Here is a 20,616-nt window from a genome sequence, read left to right as displayed (position 1 = left end):
ATACACCAGCATTTCAGAATCATTTTATAGACAGAATGAAGTCTACTATTTTGTGAAGCTTATTCAGGAATGGCAACAATATGGAGAGTATCAAATTCATCATATAATAAGCATATCATCCCATCCCTACCCAGTGGTGTGTTCTCCATGCGTTCCTCGGAGGGATACACAAAGGGGGAAGCCAGCCGGACCACTTGGAAGGACCCCTGAACATGAATCCGACTGTAGTCACTGGACTCTCCGATGAGGTGGCGGTGAAGGGTGGGGATCGACTCACCAAGGGACAAGATGTTGCCCAGAGTCAGAGGACAGGTCCTTAGGTTGGTCACATACATCGCTGTCCCAACCACTCTTGGCGGCCCATGCAGCCCAGCTAAATGGAAAACACAATGAGCCATGAATGACTTTTATTCATCTGACTACATGCCTTTCTTAAAAACATGAAATTGTAAAAATAGCAATTTGAAAATAGGAAATAGGAAATAGAAAATGAGCCCTGAAAGTGACCTGGCTGTTTATTTTATTTCAGCCAACACTTTTGAAACATACACCTATAGTGACTTTTGAAATATTTTTTGTAGACTAAGATAATTATTTGGGTCTAATGATAGGTGCCCCAATGAGATGCCCACTGAGATGAGCTCCACAAATAAAATGTATTATGTTTTTGTTTTTTTGTTTTTTAACATACCCAGTTGTGGAATGTTTTTCTGGGGATTTCCCTGGATATGCTTTACTAATAAACTGCACTCCAATGTTAATATCTATGAATTATAGAGGAGTGTCAGTTAGAAAATCTTGTTTGATATCAAATTTCCCTATGTGAAAGACTTGAACTAAGATCAAACCTCTATTTAATTGTAGAGGCACGATTAGATCATCTAACATCAAAATCCACCTATTTCCTGCTGTTCATAACAATAAAATAAATGACTCCTAGCGGGAGGTGGTGTTTTCACATATCAATTTACTATGTCCTTTGGGACATGCTAACGGGTTATATAAATAAACACAAATGAAACTTACACACATTTATTATGGAAGGTGATTTAATTAACCTAAACTGGCAACACATAAGCTAGCTAGCCAGCATCCAATTCACAGCCAACTCTAATTGAAAACTGCACATTTTTAGTGTTTTAAGAAATCGCTTTTAGCTAACATTACGCTAGCTAAACAGTAGCGAGTAGCTAGCTAGCATTTTACGTAGCTAACATTAGTTTTCAGTGGTAATTGAATGTTATTTTATTTGTACAACACTTTAGTTGGAAAAATATTTGAGGGAGAGTAAAAAAACAAACAAACAATTGTTTGTCTAAGGCTCATATTTTAATGTATCATCTCTGTTTTCATCCAATTTACGCAAGCTAGCTAGTTAAGCTAAAGTTAGCTTGGCTAACTTTGGCGTGCCGTATTTTGACTTAACATGTTTTGTCATGTTTTTATATTTATTTTTTAACCAAAACCACATTTTGACATTTGCTCATGTTGTTGAATAAATACGCATTTCTCAGCAAATGTCTCGCGTTTAATTGTGTATTATTTTTGTGGTCAAACAATATGCTTGTGTGTGTTGCACAAACGTAGCATTAAGCTAGCTTGCCGTCGCGACCCGCGGCTGTTAACGCTTTATTACTGGCTTTTCCCGGCTGCTCCGGCCGCTAAATTAGGGATTCATTACTGAGCAGATGACCAAAGTACCTGCACGGTCCTGGTCTGGGACTGTATACCAGCACGTATATCTCTCGCAGTGCCATTGTTTCGGACGGTCTGACTTTGGCAGAAGCTGAAGTGCAGAATGATAATTTGGAATGTTCGGGTCTGCTTTTATAGATATCCCATCGTCTTGGACAGGTGATGTAAACATAATGTCCAAAATATCAGGGACCCTAGTGTTTTCATGAAGTAGGCCTACACTGACTAGGTGAATCCAGTTATCCCTAATTGATTTTCCTTATTAAATCTATACAAACCACAAGGAGGAGATGTAGATAAACATTTCGCTAAAGGGGCTGCAACTCCATGTCAGGGAGATGTCCCTATATTTTGTAGCTACATTCAGTGTATGTTGCCACGGAGTGTGATTGAAAATAAATACCTGATCAAAGAATTAGAAAATCCTGGGGGAAATTCATCAGTGCAGAGGACACAATTGAGATTCATAGGGTGGTGACACTCTCCCTCCATTTATACTAGGCAGTCATTGCCAACAAAGAAAGTATAAAATGGTTTATTGAAAACACTACAAATAACAGCACCTGAAGGCTTTAAATAGGGCTAAGTGGATTTGTACTGAGGCTCCGCTGAAGTAATGAAGTAATAAATTGATAAAAGAGATAAGGATTTGATAAAAGTAATACTATGAGGTAACCTACAGAAAGTGTAAGAAATCTGAACACAGTTATTCAGGTCTAAAGAGGCCCAAGGAGGCCTAGGTGTTCAGTGTGGCTGTTGAGATGTGAGGTGAGGATGCTTTTGAAACAGAGGTGTGACCAAGTCCACTTTGCTCGAGTCCCAAGTCAGTCTCAAGTCTTGAGGCACAAGTCTCAAGTCAAGTCCCAAGTCTAAATGTAGATTACCAAGTCCAAGTCATTAATGTCTCAAGCCTAATGTAGAACACGGAGTAAAGTCAGCGCTAATCAAGAGTTCATATCAATTTAATATCTTAAAGAAAACTAAATATCTAGGACTTGTCAATGCAATATGGTTTTAATATAATAAAAACTTGGTAAGAGCATCCTGAGTTTCAACTTCAATAAATTCAATCATTACATACAAATTCAGAAAACAGAATTTATATTCATTCGTCTTGTGGAACAAATCTCATCACATTCAATCCAAGTCATTTACACAAACACAAGATCTTTCTCACGACTTTAGAAACCTTTTCAAGTCATCAAAGTACAAGTCAAAGTCAAGCCCCAAGTCACCAAATCATGGTGACGACTGCAGATCTCCAGGCTTGGGGAAGGTGGCCGGTGGTGAGACAGGTGGTGAAAAGGACGCAGAGAAGGTGGAGGTTATGAGTTTGGTGTTGATGTTCTTCTCCAGGGGGCCTAGCTCTTCATTTTTAGATGCAAAGCAACTCATGGACCTGTAAAGTCTCTCACTCACATCCTCACCGTTAGCCAGTCTGACCCCTAGTGGCCGTTAGGAGGCATGGCACTGTCTGCAACACACTGAACCAGGATCATTCACTTGCCTGCGTCCTCTCTGTAAGCTACTGCTGAACTGTGTAGACTGCTTCACATCTGTGACTCTGTGTGTCCTTGTTTCTTGAGGCAGGACTTCAATTCCAGGGTGCTGATGGCTTTTGTGAGCAGATGGATGGCTGCTGGTGAGGAGGTGAGTGTTGGATGGAAGGTGAGTGATATGTTATGCATTTCATTCTCTTCAATGCGTTTCTATTAGGGGTCAAAGCACACAACTTACCAAAGGAAGGCTGTGTCATGCTACTGTGTCTCTGAAGAGGGTTTGGACTGAAAACACATCTTGTGGTGTTTCCTATTCTGCTGCTGCAACAACCCAGTTTCCCCACTGGGATTATTACAGCTTCATCTCATCTTATTTTGTCTATAGTGAGCAGATGTTGGACACAGGGAGAGTTTCATGGGCTGCAGGAAATGTGAAAGTTCCTGGAAAACATGCTGATGTGCCAGCCCACCAAGATGCAAGAAAGTACATCTTGGGTGTTGAAAAAGGTGAATGAGTAGTTTGCCTAATAGACATTTTTGGTGAAGGAGGCTAACCTGAATATTGGATTCTGAAATCTGCACTTTTTGCACTTCAGGTTTAGAATTAATGTGTCGAATTTGCTGGGAATGCAAATACAATGTACAGTAACATTACCTTAGGTGTACATCACCCAAGGTGTTATCCTTTATTTTGATAAAAAGGATGACGAGTTAAAATGTGCAGTGGTCTTAATTGGAAAAATGCATATTTAGAAATGAACTTAACTCTCTCAACTCTGCGTCCTCATTCGTTAAATACGCTTTGTTGTTCATTTAAATTAAATCCAAAAAAAAAAATTGGTTGTCAGATAGTGAGGTCTAGTCGAGTGTTGAGGGTGGTCTAGTGCGATTTTGAAGGCAGTGTCCTCAAGCTGCCAGAAGACAGGAAGGAAGGGTCTCGATTTTGCCCTCATAACAAAAACATCGATCTTATTGAAAAGCTTTCGCCACGTTGTTTGTTAATAATAATTTTATTTTGAAAGAAATAACCGGAAGTGTAGTTTCTCTGGTATCCTGGCTGGCTTGATACCGGTATGGAGGGCACGGTCACCAAGCCTCTGAGCGGTAGCCAATCACAGCGCGATAAACCCCTTCCCAAACCACGCGGCTCCTTGGTCATGCTCGTTCACAAACATTGGCTGTGGATTGGAGACTGAGAGGAATAGTCTTTTCATCATATAGCAACGTTGGCTTCCCAGTTCACTTCAAAGTAAGTTAGTAACTCAATGTCATGTATGCTCTATGTTTGCATGTAGCCAGACTGGCGAAATTGTTAGCTAGCTTAATTACATGGCAACTGGCCCTGTTCCAGTTATCTTCCAGTTATCGTTAGCTAAGCTAGCCAACGTCTAGCAATAAGAGGGCAAGTGAAATGTTGCTAGGGCTGGTTCCAGAGATAGCTATCCAATTACCAACTCACAGTCTGGCTAATACATCAGGACATGGCGTTATCTTACTACTCGAATCGGGTTATTGTCAACTAACTAACTAACGTAAGTAGACACCTTGGGTTAGTTAGCTGCGTTGTCCTCACATTAGCACCGATATGTTGTTCTCTCTTGTATGGAGAGAATTTCACGCCGAAGTCTGTTAAGAAATTATGGCAATTTAATGTTTCCTTTCTTTTTGCAAGCATGTAGGCTACACATCGTAGAACATGACTTAAAACGTTTCAAATAATCGTTAGTAGACAGTGTTCAATTCGGCATGTACCATAAACACCAGTCTTTACTTGATTCAATAAAATACCAACTTTGGGAATTGGTTCGTTTGTTATTCCCACAATATTCTTCCACCAAAAGAACCTGGGGAGCGAGCAGCGTGAACCAAATGTAAATGTTAGATTTTAATGAAATGAAGTCCTGCTTGGTGTATCTTAAGTTTACGGAACACCATAACAACTAGTTGAAGGTCTTAGGTGGTGTTATACCAGGCATGTACGTTTGCTGATAGACAAATAGAGTTTGACGTTTCAAATTAATTTGACATATTGGGGCAAGGCTCACATTAATCTGATTCCCCCTCTAAACTCGAGGGTGGTCTGGCATATAGATGAAGCTGCTCTATATTTAGACCGAGCCAGCAGGGAGGCGTTTTAAGTAGCTAACCTGAGATGGCTACGGTGGGTAATCAACACTTGAGCCCACTACACAACACTATGTGTATTTGGAGTGTTTCTGTACTAATGTGCCACAACTTCATTACTCCAAACGTTATTACTATTGGGTAAAAGTGGCTTCTTGAAACACAAATGCGAGAACCTAAATGGGAGAGAGGAACAAAACAGAATATAATGTCATTGTCCACTCTGTAATACAAAACACATTGGTGCAGTCTTCGTACACATCAAAACATAATAGACGCATAAGAGAAAACTACACACCCACTACTACACGACACTATCAGTGTCACCATGAAAACATAATTGCACTCACGGTGCTTTAAGGCACTTTAGATAATAGTATCCACTTTTGGTTTGTCATGTAATGCATGCCTTTGTTTCTAGGAGCTTTTAGGATGCTGGTGGTGGGGTTTCTGAGAGGTGCAGTGAGGCATGCTGGGTGCAGGCCCCTGTGCAGCGCCGAGGGTTTGAGCCCTGCAATACGTGGTTTCAGCTCCTCCCCACGCCAAGCCTCCGCTGAGGGGAGAACTCACCCCTCCTCCTGCACAGAGACGGATCGCCCCAAAATCCTCATCACTGGTGGGGTTTTGCTGTGAATCTTATTACTTTGTCTATCTGTTTTATCCATGAAATTTGTGTTTTTGTGTCCTGTTTCTCTTTCTGATTTTTATCTGAAATATGTTTTTGTTCTTCTGTTGTCCCATTTACTGTTGTATGGGGGTTTTTCAGTCATTTTCATTGTGATGTCAAATTGTGAATTCTCCTGCAAAGCCTATGCTTATCATATCAAGTTTCTCATAGTCAAACTGATACTTAATCTCCATGACATCTCATTTTCCTATTCTTTTTTTCTCCCAGGAGGGCTTGGTCAGCTGGGAGTGGGGCTTGCCAAGTTGCTGAGGTAAGTGGTTTGCATGACCTTGTTTTGGTTTGCGTGACCGTCTCATGTTTAACTACTTTCAGTGTTGGCATAGTTACATTATTTGCATTCAGCGGCATATTGGTGCGATTGAAGAGGAAGGGAAGAGGAAGGACACAGCAATTGTAAGAACTCCCAAGTGACACCATCACACTCCTCAGTAGCCTACACCCACCTGTACCTGTTGGCAGAGACAATATATTCAGGGATTGTGATAAGGAACACAAAGAAGTAGTGAAAACAGAAGTTACTTATTACAAATGTGTGGGAGCTGTGTGTCTAAAAATTGCTCATTGATTTCAATTCATGGAACTGAGTGTGTTCACATTTCATCCTCAGGAGACAGTTTGGAAAAAACAATGTGATTCTCTCGGATATCCGGAAACCCCCCAACCATGTCTACCACAATGGTATGTGTATTTGTACTGCCCAGCTTCAATGGAGTTTAATAAGAGAACATTTTTCAGCTGTCTAAAACATTAACGGTAAACATCAGATTTTAGTGTCAGTCCCTCAGAATTATAGAGCAAGGGCTTCTTTTTAGACTCACCATTTTGCACAACAATCACACAACAATCACACGGGGAAATCCATTGTAGAAGAGGCAGAGAGACCAATTTCTCCACTGACAGTAGCCTCAATAGACCAGAATGCAATGCAGCCACAAGACATGTGTTTTGAGTAAGGGACGTGACTCTCACTTGTTCTCGAACTCTGACTCTTTTTCCTATTGCTCTCTCCACCTACATGCACAGATGCTTTTTCTTACATTTCAAACACGTTGACCTGTGTGTGTGTGTGTGTGTATGTGTGTGTGTGTGCCCACACATCTGTGTGTGTCTCCTCCATAGGTCCGTTCATCTTCTCGGACATCCTGGATTATAAAAACCTCCGGGAGATTGTTGTCAACAACAACATCAGCTGGTTGGTCCACTACTCAGCCGTCTTGTCCGCTGTGGGAGAGACCAATGTCTCGCTGGCCAAAGAGGTCAACATCACAGGTACATACACATACACTTCAGTAATATTTTTATTTTCTGCAAATGCCACGGACTCTTTTGGTCGTTCCACAGTCCAGGCTGAAGGAGTTTTCAAGGCTCTGGAATGGCCTGCCAACTCGGTGTCCTCCTCTAATACACTTTACACAGTTTTTTAGGCTTGCTTTTACTTGAACTGCGGTCTGCCTTATCTTTATTCTCGTTTAAATTATTCTGTGCATTTGCCCCTTTGTGCCTTATTTTTATTTTAACGAAGTTATGTTTTCACCCCTGTTAGTTTGTCCAACTGATTTCCATGAAATTTGGTGGACAGATAGGCTCTTGCCGCAGTAAACATAACCACATAATCATTCTGAGTTGAAAGGATCAGTCACTGGAAGTACATTTATTTTATCTTACTAAGTAAGATAAGATAAGTCAACCACTGTTGACCATGGGCACCAAAATTTCCTTGGTGTCGGCAAGTGAACATTTGCAACAGCAGATGATTGCCCAGTTTTGGGCAATTGTTTGCACCCAATCTTGTAATAGTATTGCAACATCTTTCACCTATTGCTGCAACAGCATTGGTGCTGCAGCTTGCAACTCCACCTTCCTCAAATTTGCCACTGGACAGTGTGGGCAACAGTGTGATTTTTAGTGTTCTGAATGTAGAGTAACACACACTCACACACAGTAACAGCCGCCCTCTGTCCACAGGTCTCCATAACATATTAGACATAGCAGCCGAACACGGTCTGCGTGTGTTTGTCCCCAGCACCATCGGTGCCTTCGGTCCGTCCTCACCCAGAGACCCCACCCCCGAGCTGTGTGTGCAGAGACCACGCACCATCTACGGCGTCTCCAAAGTCCACGCCGAGCTGATGGGTGAGGTGAGACACACACACACACATATAGACGGATACCACTAGACAAATGGAGGCACAGAAAGATAGACACACTCACAAAAATGGATAGGTATGTTTTTTCACTGTGTAAGTGCACTTTTTGACAACAAGGACAGCCCAGTGGCCATTTGGGCCAGTGCCTGGGGGAAAAGTTTGAAGTGTTATTATTTCTCACCCAATGATAAGCCTGTTATCTTTACCTCTGTGCTGTGATTGGCCCACTCTCCTCTCTGTTTTGCTTTGTCTAACTTATCAGATTGGACGCCAGGTCAGAGTTAGCCAGGTATTCAGCAACTCAGAGTTGTGTGGTGTGGACATGGTGGCGGGACTTCAAAGTTAAAGGTTGTTTCTTTAGTCATGGAAGCAACAGTTTCTTTGAATGGAAAATGATGAATCAATTCCGTAACGTTTGTACCATTTGTTGATGATTTGAGCCTTTTAAAAGCACTGTCAGTTAACCACTAACAGTCAATGACCACAAAAAGAGCCAGCAGCAGCTAGCCTATATGTTGGCAAAGTTGGTAGCCGACAACCATAACCAGGTCTGATTAATGTATTGGCAATGGATGGATCAATGCAGACTTACCAGACTCATGAATTACCAGTCTGGTTTTTATTTTGTGTTTGCATATGCTCCTAAATAACACTCAACATCCATTGAACAGTGAAAAATGAGAACACATCACATGCAACTTCAGATTCAAAGTACATTCCTATGTTTCTTTGCTGTGCTCTTAACAGTTTCAGCTCTGGAGCACTCACTGGAAAAAGAAGTCAGTGTAAAGCCCTATGTTTTTTACTTCTGGTGTTTCTGAGCCTTTGCTCCCTCTGTTTCTCGCTCCCCCTCTCACAGTACTACCACCACAGGTATGGGCTGGACTTCCGCTGTCTCAGGTACCCAGGCATCATCTCTGCTGACTCCCAGCCTGGCGGAGGAACCACAGGTAAGCAGCTCTGAGAGGGAGATGAGACTGCAGCGAAGGTGGCTGGATGGAAATAAGAGGGCTAAGTTAATCACACTGGAAGTTTCTGTCACATCTTTAGCAAGGGTCAGTTTGGGAGGCTCCCATGGTCTAATATATTCTATCCTGACTTCATCAGTCTTTCTCCTGCTCTGTATCTCCCTTTCCCAGACTATGCCGTCCAGATCTTCCATGCAGCTGTGAAGACCGGTTGCTTCGAGTGCAACCTGCGCAGTGACACACGGCTCCCTATGATGTACATAGGTGTGGCACACTTGGTGACGTTGTGGTGGAATTGCAATTTCCTGTTAGGCCATACAAATTTAATTAGGTGTTTAACTGAGTAACAAAAAAGTGAGGCAAGTGAGCAGAAAAAAGACAAAAAAAGTCATCAATCTCTATGGCACATTATAAAGCACCGTGCACGTTTTTGCTCTTGGAATATTATCAGAGCATGCAAATAGTGATGAAAACTCATATGAAACATGAGCAGTACATCTTCCCTTTGACATTCTTTATTCTAACCACTTTTTGTCATGTAAAATATTGATGTGTACCTGTTTCAAACATTGCATTTCAAGTGCTGAAATAGGGAACAATGATAACTGAAACACTTCATAAAATGGATACAAAAAATGGTTTCAAATGTTTTCTACTTCACATATGTACAATTACATCTATCACCAAATGATCAGTTTGATTAAATATATATCCCAAGCATCTCACCTTCCCCAACACACAAGACACACACACACTCTCACTCTCACTGAAGCCCACAAACATGCAACACAATCTCTCTGTCACTTGCATAGTACTCACTCACTCTCTGTCTCTCTCACCCCCTCCTCCACCTTCTTCTCCTCCTTCCCCTGTCCAGATGACTGTCTGAGGGCGACCCTGGAGATCCTGGAGGCTCCAGCAGACACGCTGGCCAGCCGCACCTACAATATCAACGCCATGAGCTTCACACCACACGACCTCACCCAGGAGATACAGAAAGTGCTGCCTGACCTCAAAGTCACCTACAACGTGGACCCTATCCGACAGGCTATAGGTGAGACACATAGCTTATGGGTGGATGAAAATGATGCAAAGGAAAGCAATTCAAGAGTGTTGTACACACAAGAATGTCACAAGGACAGATGACTTAAACAGATAGAGAAAAAAATATATGTTTCTGGAGTGTGTTGTAGAGGCATTGCAAACTTTTTGGTAAGTCATTTTGAATTCAAAATAGTCTTTGTTGCCAGCGGTAGATATTAATTCATTGCTAGCCACTGGAGATTGGTAACACACTCAACGGAGCTACTTTTATCCTTTAAGCCCATTCTCTGCGTGTATTTAAGTAATCAACATTGTAAATGTCTGCTTTAGGCATTAAGCACTAATGCTTAATTCATGACCTGTGGGAAAAATCATTGGAATTACTTGACGGCTCAAAGCAACTTGGAAGTGTTCACACGTTCAAACTGATTTCAAGCTGTCAAACAGCAAGGTTGATATTTTCTGAAGACGTTAGTGGCACCTTATCAGTTTTTTCACACTTGACAGACATGCACTTAGTCAGTGATGAGTTTTGAGTTCCCTTTAAAGCAAATCAAACATTACAGTGTCAACCACTAATGAAAACTCCAGAACTTGTGTCCTGCCATGGCATTGTAGAAGTTCCCAAAGTGTGATTAAAAAAAATCATTAATTTTGTTCATTTTGTTTGAAATGAATATATCATTCTCAACGGTTGATTACAGCTGTTTCCTTGTTGGTGATGTCTGAGAAATCTGCATCCATTTCTAAACCCTGAGTTAGGAGTTACGAAACCCTAGTAGTGTTTACAACCTGAATACTGACATGAACGTGTTTTCAACTAGGAAGCTCAGATCTGCCATCTTTGCCCTACGATTTGAATGCAGCACAAGTGAGGATGCTGAGAAATTCTTTAACCCCAAAGTGTTTTCATGTTTTTCCAGCGGACAGCTGGCCAATGGCATTTGAGGACAGCGCGGCGAGGCGGGACTGGGGCTGGAAGCATGAGTACGACCTCCCAGAGTTGGTGCAGGCCATGCTGACTCACATCACTCCAGGCAACCGGCTGGCACAAGCCTACTGATCCCGCTGCAGCGTGTCCGATCGGACACAGTGGGAGGGACAATCTGTGGCAACCAAATTCAGTCTCATCCCCCCACATCCATTTGTCACTCCGCTGACTGCACATCAAGAATGGGCAGTATTGATTAGTATTAGTATCGACGCCATCTATAACTCCATCCAAAGCTTTATCTGGCAAGATGTGATATTGAGGATTTGAGAGCATTGTTTCAAGCCTTCAGTAATTCACTTATTTGTTTTTGGAACTAATTATTGTGGCTACACTGGAAAAAGTTTCCATCTTAACAAGATCACTTGGTCTCATCTTCAATTGTAGGTGTATTTTTCTTAAAACAACTGGAAAATCCTGCCAGTGGGGTGAGATAATTTAATTTGTTTCCAATGCAGTTTCACTTCACATCTTGAAGCAAGGTGTAATAAGGCAGATCACCCCACCACTACCACTTGAAACAAGTTGATTTGCATTGGAAAACGAGTTAAATCATCTCACCCTTCTCAGATGTTTTCACTTGTTCTAAGATTTTAAGACTGGATTCAATGAAATTATTAAATTGATATTTTTTGCAGTGTAGCGTTGCCTGGCAAAAAATATTGCTATTATTGTTTGACAATGAAATTTAGATCCAGGTAAAGATGAAGTAAAAACTGAATTACTGGAGGCATAAAAACATTCCAGACCACTCAGTGTCACATTTCTTTAGATACGTGGTGTTTTCCTGAACCCATCTCCATCTCTGTCCATCCCTCTCTCTCTCATCTGTCCATCTCACCCCTTCATTTACTCTCCATGTTCCCATCCATCCATTATCTCCTGGGAAGGAGAGATTGTTGTGCACTAGAAACATTCAGGATTCAAAGGATGCAATCATTAATCTAAATCTGCTGCAAACTAAAGATGTGCTTGATGCCATGCTAAGAACATGCAGGATGCTGTCGCTGAATTACTGAACTTTCAAGAGAATTGAATTTTCTTTCTGAATGTATGTCCTTGTGTTGTATGTGTAAGCATGCAGATGACTTTGCGAGCCTTTGTAAACAGGACAGTGTTGCATCTGTAGCAGCTAAACGCTGGCATTAGGGGGCACCGCTGCTGTCCTGAAAACCAGTTGGCCTTTATAGAGCTGCACTCCAACTGGCCATATGTACTGTAACCATAGATACTTGAGCCTTTCCCTTAGGTACTGTTACCATAAATATTGGTAAAGTAAGCCTAGCTAGTGGTGCTGTAGGAATATTCTACAGGTGCTTCGGCCATAGTTGCCTGCTATAGCTTTTCACATGTGATAGTTGTGTTCTCTTGAAGGGAAACCCAGCAGGGCTGTAGGACTTAAAAGTATTTCATAGAATTTTGAGGAGACTAGCTTGCTAGAGCCTCTTTTGATTTGCACTAGTGTGCTTTTAATGTTTTTTGTGTTATTTAATTGAAGTTGTATTTAAATTATACTTATTGTTTCTTTCTATTCGATTCTATTTCTATTCTAGAAGCTGATGCAAATACAGTCTTGGTGCTATACATTTCTGAATGTTGTATGCGTTAGTGATCGGTTTCTATTTCTAAGGAAACAGTTTAGAGTTCCTCAGTTTTTGCTCTCTGCGCTCTACTTGAAAACTTGGCTATTAGAAAGAGATGGTAACATGGGCAAAATGACAGAAGTGGGCATTATGATCTCTTAAATATTTTTTTTCTAAAATCTTGTTGATTGTTATTCTTTGCCGCTTTTCCTGTCAAAGCAAAAGATGACTGTTTTTTTTTGTTTTTGTTTTTTAAATTAAATCCTTTGAAGCCAATTTTCATCTCATGTCCTCTGTGACCACTCACTCAAAAACATTAGATTATAAGTACAGTACCCTCATAATGTTTATCTTGAGCACTGATTACTACTGAAATCCTTTGCTCCTATTATTCTACACTTCACAAAAGGCTATTTAATTTATTTAATGTTAAGTCATAAAATCTTACTTTTCTCTTTGGAAAAAATCTACCAATGAGATCAGATGAAAGTTAAGTTGATTTGATCTCACCCCATTGTCATATTTTTGTCAAGTCAAATTTATTTATTAAAGACCTTTAACAAGCAGTTTTGTTTTTACAGAAAAGTGTTGTACAGAAAACTAGGTCACAAAAGCTGATAAAACAAGGGACAATCAAAACAGAACAATGTAGATCAGTATAAGTACACCAAAAACTCCCAGGCAATGAGACCAGAACTTGAATGTGACTTTGAACAGACAGAAGAACTGATCCATGATCAGCTTTATAGCAGCAACTGTACCTTACTGAACCCAGTCTGACATTTAAGTACAAAATCCACAGTATCTGAAATAAATTCTTTTGACTTCACTGAGCTCTTGTCTTCTGTTCTGTTCCACTGCATTTCCAGACTCCTTCGCTCCCATTTACTTCTTGCTGTGTGCAGCTTTCCCCTTGCTGGTGTGTGTCTGGATGAGCGGCGGTGTAACCGTATAGGGAGGAACAGGAGAGTGGAGCCTCCTGGTGGCTAATGCTGCCTGCTGCAGTTTGAGCTGCATGAGGTCGCTAACCAGGGAGGCTTCTTGGTCCAGACTCTCCAGCATCTGGCCTCCACTGGCCCTCACTGCGGCACGGACCAAGCCCAAAACACCCTTGGAGAGAATGCCAGACACAGTGGAAGTTAGCGTGTGAGAGACTATGCTTTCACTGGTTTTCTGTTTGTATGTGAGCGTGAGACAGTGCGTGTGTTAACCTCTCTGTCCAGTCGTCCACCCTCAGGAGCTTGGACCTCCCCCAGAGTGACCTTTGACCCCTCTCGGAGGCTCCTCAGCTCCTCCTCCTTCTGTCGCACGGTAGCGGTGAGTCGGGCTTGCTGGCCCTGGTGCTCCCACTCACGCAGATCTGTGCCCTGTAGCAGCAGTAGAGTGGGTGAACTCAGATAAACCACAACTGCTGAAAACAAAGCTAGTCAAACGCCAGTAAGCAATGAAAGAGCATTTTTGCCAATGTATTAAAAAAAAGCATCTAGACTTGATTCCCACTGTAGATGCGTAGATTCTAGCTACTGGTTACACGACAATGCCGAATCTCCATTACCTGTGCAAGAGGGCAGGGTGTGGGGGGCACCTGCACCTCCAGGCGTCCCCGTGTGATTGACAGGTTCGCGGCTCCGCCCACTACGGCCTGGAGCAGCCGGCGCCGAGCGACGCAGGTGTCGGAGAGGTACCGGGTGAGCTCGTGTCGCTGGATGGGCGTAAGGTGTGGCGAACATTCACACAGGGCGTCCCGCAGCAGAGAAAGTAGTCTGGGCGCGTCCAAGCCTGCAGAGAAGACTAGTGTAAACTAGTGGTTGTCAAAGTGGGTCCGGAGACCCCCAGAGGTCATTGAGGGGGTTCCAGGGGGGTCCCCAGTAAAATAAGGACTAGTTTAAAGGTGCTTTGTGTAGTATTTTAACATCAATAAATCATTACAACATGAATTAACTGAACTTCATTTCATGTATGGCTTTCAGGCGATGTGAGGCTCTCTCTGGCAGCCATATTGGAGGTCCTGAGCTCTTGGGCAATAATGGCTGAAAACATCTGATTGCATTTCTAATCTTCCATTTTTAATCTTGTTTCCTTAATGTGATGTATTTCCTGTTGAAACAGGACGTTGGGGCGGGACACAACGCGGAGATGGATCATTCAAAAGTGTAAACCAGTGATTCTCAACCTTTTCCATATCAAGGACCCTAATTCAGTCCACATTAGAGCCACGGACCCCCATTTGATGAGATTTTGTCTCTTGGACCCAAATCTGAGAATATTTTTATAGTTAGATATGATTTTTAATATGATTTTAGATATGATCCAGAATTCCATGACTGTCTGTATTGCAGGTAGAGATAACAGAGAAACTATGATCAAAACAGTCATTCTATATTCTCTAACTGTGTTAACTTCTTGTAAATGAAATAATGCTGAAGTTCAACAATTCATCCGTTTGCTGGGGACCCCCTGGAACCCCCTCAAGGACCCCTGGTGGTCCCCGGACCCTACGTTGAGAACCACTGGTGTAAACTAATTGGATATCAGTTATGGAGAGAAAGGTAGTTTATTTGATGGGAGGGGCGGAGGGGCGGGATTCTTCCAAAATCTGTGATCTGCCTACTGGTACATGACATCCTGTTTTTCAGGAAGTAAAAGTAATAGGGTTCTTATATAAATATACAAGAAAATAAAAAGTTTTTTGGCATTCATTGTTCAATTGTTATTTCATTGTGACTTTTAAGTTTAGAAATGCAATCCGCTGTTCTCCACTGTTGCCCGGGAGCTGTGGCCTTGACGGCGGCCTCCAGAGGAAGCGTCACGTCACCTGAAGGGTCTCTATAGGCTGTTTGCTCTGACCGTCCAGTTGTGGGAAGATGCCCTTGGCGACGGCGGCCGCTCGGATCACATCAGGCCAGGAGAAGCCCCGGGCTGCGGCGAACACAGCGGCGTCATACACGAACTGTTGATGGAAGCGCTGCCGCTCGTCAGGGAACTCGGGCCAGGAGAAGTGACCGCTGAGCCTCGGTACACCTTCCTCTCTCTCTCTCACACACACACACACACACACACACACACACATACACCCTTCAGGATACACTGCCATCATCTGCATTAAATTCAAGTTGGCATCTCTCCCTGTCTCCCTCTCTCTTACACACACACAAAACACTTTACTGTTGGTGGGAGATTCTTGCAATGCATGTTAGACAAATCAGAGGAAATCATTCTATGCAATAGACTTGGATAGGATTTATATGTCTTGAAACTACAGTTTGTGAACATAATATCGATAACTTCAGGTGATGGTAAGAACTTCATATTCCAAAATGTGATGGAGTGCTACTTTTCTCGACCATTCCTATCCAAAAGTAGATTTGTAACTGCCCCAGTAGGCCTCTGTGACATGGTGCCTTCAAGTGCTCCTCGTAAGCTGCTACATCCAAGTTCACAAGTTGTAAATATGACTTTTAGCGCATTCAAGTGATGTGCTTTTGGTTTAAATTAATAACAAAATGGACCCTGTAACATAGACTCATCTGTCCCAGTCATATTTACCACTTTGGGTCGGTCATGTCCAGAGCCAGTCCTGACCTCCCTGGGGCCCTAAGCAAAATTCTGCTGAGGGGCCCTCCTACCTGACCCGTGAGCCATGTAAACAATTTGCCATTGCCACACAGTCACACCTGACACCCCAGTGCTCCCACTACAATCCAACAATTAAGCATAGCACCTGTAAATTATAGATAACAATAGCCTACTATTATTAATTTTATCAGCTGCATTAGGCCCATTCAAACTGGCTCCCCCTGATTTCCTTTTATACATTTTCAAATATAAAATACTATTTATACTATGGCTTGGCTGAATACTTGATGGTTATTATTTACTGAGAAATGTGCATCCATATTTCCCAGTATGCCCAGCTAATCAACATTTTAAATTCAATATTTAATCAATAGTCAATGTCAATCCATTGCTTTCCATCTTGCATTAGTCCAGAGTTGTAACTAAACCTTGAATGAGAGACTAGATAATCATTGTCGTGTTTTAAAATTATGTGCGCCTATGAGGAGTGCCATCACGCCCATATACTGTCTGGACTGGACTGGTCCCCACAGAGGCTGCTGCTGGAAAGCGCGAGTTTCATTTTGTGCACGTGCATATGAACGCATGTTCATGCGCGATGCGGTTATCTTTTCTGAGCAGCAGTCTGTAAACGCCGCTGCCCGTTGGCGTTTATCAAACGTAATAAATAGTTGTATTTCACTCTCACTTTTGTCAGGCACAAAGTCACAGAACAGCCCTGGAAGTGGCTGGCAAGCAAGACACAGACAGACCAAGAGATGCACTGCAAGTTAGCACATCAACTTAACGTTAGCCTACTGTTAGGGTGGATTTGTGTAAAGTGGGACAATTTTTGCAATTGTGATTTACATAACACTTTTCCATATGAAGCCAATACATTAGATCCACACCTGATACCATTCTGAAATCCCCAAGATGTTTCCTAATGAAATCAGAAGAAAGAATTCAGATATCATACTCAGAGAGGAAATGGCACATATATTAGTGTTCCATGTGCCAATTGTTCCTAGAAAATGTGCATTTTGTAATCTGGGACGGCTTGCGCTGAAATCTGGGACACTCATTATTAGGCTTAGAAAAGTCTATATCACCGTAATTTATGCAAGGCAAACTTGTCTGCCCTAAGAAAATGAGTATGTTCTATGCACAGAATTAACTGATAGGTATATAGAAATGCTATATATTTGATTTCAGTGTGACTAAAAGCTGTCGCTTTGACCTAGCTAGCTATCTTACCTGGCCAATCATGATAAGGTTTTGATCCCTGACCTAAAAACAAATAAAATGCTCTATTACAAGACTAGGACCCCCAAACCTTGAATAAAAATATATATATTGCACATTTAGTTTTCCTAAATGCATATTTCCCCAATTTTGACTGTCCCAGATTAGTCAAAGCATGCTGTCCCACTTTAAAACTCACCTTTCCTAAAGTGGGACAACTAAAAATTAATTGAAATAAAAAAACCATAAACACATTTTCACCATATTATTGTATAAATTGACGCATAAATATATCACAAACATAATCTGATAACAATTAGGAACATTGTTTTGTTTATGACAGATTTATAGCCTTAGCATTCATTTTGTCTAAAACCTATGTTATTGACCTTTGATTGGACTTTACATGGGGTACTTCCTGTTTGACGATTGCCCCTCCTGCATCTATGATATCACAATCGTGAAGTCATGTGATTTCAATCACATAACACCCCTGCTTGGATTTGACAACAAACCTATTCACTTGCATGTGTTAGAAGAAGAGATAAATGCACTGGAGCTTAGGTGTCCCACATTAGTCAGTGTCCCACATTACCCTAATTCACCCTATTTGCCGACATCAAACTTGGAGAGAAGAGAAAACAAGTTTACCTGATTGCTGTTCCCGCAATTCACTCTCATGGTTTTTCCCTCTTTTCGTGACCAGAAGGATAGTTCCGCTTCATGCTCTCATCGAAGTTGTAAACATTGACACACGCTTTGACACGAGGGGGAGGCGGGGCCCTTGCGTAATTTGCGGGGCCCTACGCAACTTGCGTAGTAAGCGTAGGGTATAGGGCCGCCCGGCTCTGGTCATGTCATGTGTGCTCAACTTCTAATAGTGACATTTCGGACAGCACTTGAACGCACCATTCTAGCATGATTCGCTCACTATCGTTGTATTATCCAGCAAATCAACGTGTCAGGTGTTTTATTTCGTGTCAGCCTACCTGGAGTTTTGCTATCTGTGCGATTTCAGTCTCAGTCAGGGAATCCATCCTTCCTAGTTGACTGAAGTGCCTCTGGTTGCCATTGGAGACGGACGCACGCACGCACGTCGCCGCTTGGTCGATGACGTCGGTTTACGTAAGGCACGCAGCTCCAGATGATGGAATGCAAAATCAAAAAGAGAGCCTATTGAATTGAGCTGCCTTTCATATTTTATTACGAAGTTCATCGACTTTCTTACAAGCAAAATTATATTCACAAATTAAAATCTCTTTTTATTTATTTTAACTGAAGGCACACGACATAATAACATTTTGACCTCCACTGACAGAAAAGCAATGAAAACGATTATTTGAATTTGAATTATTTACGTTTTTTTAGGCTGAAATAGCCTACTTGCCTTATTAAACCAATACATTTTAGGTAATGTAACGTTTTATCCTAATGGAAAAAAAGTCCACACAACACATTAATCTGACAAAATGGTCGGTTTATTTAAGATATAAAAAGAGTGTAGCACAGGGTGCAAACCCATTTTAACTGACAGGCTCAGCCTCCAAACTCAGCTTAATTCAACGAACATAGGAAAAGACACACATTGGAAAAAGTGACAATGTAGCCCAGTCCATAACACAAGTCTGTATAGTTACTGTATAGTAGCCTATAGTTATAGTTACTTATCTTTCCTTCGTATTGGCATAATATTGGCATTGCCTGCTGTTTAATAGGCTGAACTGACACCTGTTGCTTCCCGCCAAGGGGTTTAATGGCGACGGTTGAATGGAACATGTAACTATAAATGGCTAGAGAGACAGGAAACAGCGTGACGGGGTTGCAACATTCATCAGTGAAAATATCATGAGTGAAATATGGAGGTGTGGGTCAGTTCAAAGCAGGATCAGTGAGTGTAAACGGCCACTTTAAGGAAAACCAGACAGCTAGAGAGAGAGAGAGAGAGAGAGAGAGAGAGAGAGATGGTTACTGATATGTCATATAACAGCCACCATAGTCTGGATGGGAGCTATAGGCTTATTACTCCGGGGCCACAGATGGCTCAGCCAGGTCTAATCCTCTTTCATATTAGTCCCACTCCTCTTCTCCTACTCCTCTCATTCTCCCCAGCCCGTCTTCTCCTCTCTGTTCTTCCTCCTATTCCTCCTCTCCTCCTCCGGCTCTCCTCTAGATATTAATTCGGGAGATATGAGGCATTTGAAGAGATATGGAGGTATTCTTCTGTTGGAAAGAATTTCTGTGGTGTACAGCTAGTCAGAATGAGAACATTTGTTTTCCGGTCATAACTTTCACAATAAAAGCTTTATTATCTGAGTTTCCATCCAATGATTCCCCCCCCCCCCCCCCATTATTTTGTATCAAATTACAAAAGTTGAAGGGAAACACCAACGTCAAAGAAGTTAAGCTGTACGATGATAAATAATAATGGAAATACATTTTTGGTTGGATCTTGGTTCAGTTTCATTGCACAAAAATGAAAAAGTGGCTTTAGCCTTTCTATAATGTTGTCTGTAAAATATATGTCCGCCACAACCTCTCAGAAATGTACATTCCTTTTTTTTGTCTTTGGATGAAAGCATGAAATATGGTAAACATTTGCTGACACCAAAAAGCAAAACAACAAAATTTATAAATTATTGAAAGACTCTTTCCATTTTTCTTGTGAATGAGTAGCCTATTTTTTTCCATTTTTTTGACATTCAGGAAGCTGATTTATTCACTTCAATCCAGATGATATAAACACATCAAATTCCATTTTTTTATGCGGCATTTTGAAAGGTTGTGTAAAAGTTGCATGACAATTGGACATAGACATAATTTGGGTTGGAGCGGCTTGTTGCGTAGTAGCAACGCTTTTATTTTGAAGGCAACATCGCTGTGTTTCCGGTCTTCTACTGCCTGTGGCTGACTTGACGCAGATCTGAACATGCGCCTTATATCGACAGATCTCCGGAGGAAACTAATGCGCAGCTGAACTCTGGCCGCTGTGGATCACGGAGCGGTGCAAACCCTGTTTCATGTCCAGTGCAGGTCGTGGATCCGTCTGACTTTATTGCCTTATAGACTGATATTGGGCT

General features: G+C 41.8%; 2 protein-coding genes across 2 annotated transcripts; one reads left to right on the top strand and one right to left on the bottom strand.

Annotated features, from left to right (window-relative positions):
* Nucleotides 1-4,356: 4,356 nt before the first annotated feature.
* Nucleotides 4,357-12,965, top strand: LOC139639822 (L-threonine 3-dehydrogenase, mitochondrial-like). Its single transcript, XM_071513972.1, has 10 exons — nt 4,357-4,443; nt 5,740-5,934; nt 6,214-6,256; nt 6,614-6,684; nt 7,126-7,275; nt 7,972-8,144; nt 9,013-9,103; nt 9,293-9,385; nt 9,999-10,175; nt 11,089-12,965. The coding sequence occupies exons 2-10, from the start codon at nt 5,751-5,753 to the stop codon at nt 11,226-11,228; spliced, it is 1,122 nt and encodes a 373-aa protein (XP_071370073.1). The 5' UTR covers nt 4,357-4,443; nt 5,740-5,750; the 3' UTR covers nt 11,229-12,965.
* A 659-nt stretch (nt 12,966-13,624) lies between these two features.
* cunh8orf74 (chromosome unknown C8orf74 homolog) lies at nt 13,625-18,576 on the bottom strand. The gene is made up of 5 exons (XM_071513966.1): nt 18,529-18,576; nt 15,587-15,770; nt 14,295-14,518; nt 13,951-14,106; nt 13,625-13,849 (listed from the first exon to the last, which is right to left on the bottom strand). Exons 1-5 carry the CDS (start codon nt 18,574-18,576, stop codon nt 13,625-13,627), a joined length of 837 nt encoding a protein of 278 aa, XP_071370067.1.
* Between the last annotated feature and the right edge of the window lie 2,040 nt (nt 18,577-20,616).

This window comes from Centroberyx affinis, unplaced genomic scaffold, assembly GCF_046629955.1.
Source record: "Centroberyx affinis isolate AG114_WGS23_722 - 3 ecotype Tasmania unplaced genomic scaffold, CSIRO-AGI_Caff_v1 ptg007778l_1, whole genome shotgun sequence".
Classification (NCBI taxonomy): domain Eukaryota; kingdom Metazoa; phylum Chordata; class Actinopteri; order Beryciformes; family Berycidae; genus Centroberyx; species Centroberyx affinis.
Note: the sequence above shows the minus strand (reverse complement) of the source record. Positions and strands in the feature narration are given on the sequence as shown.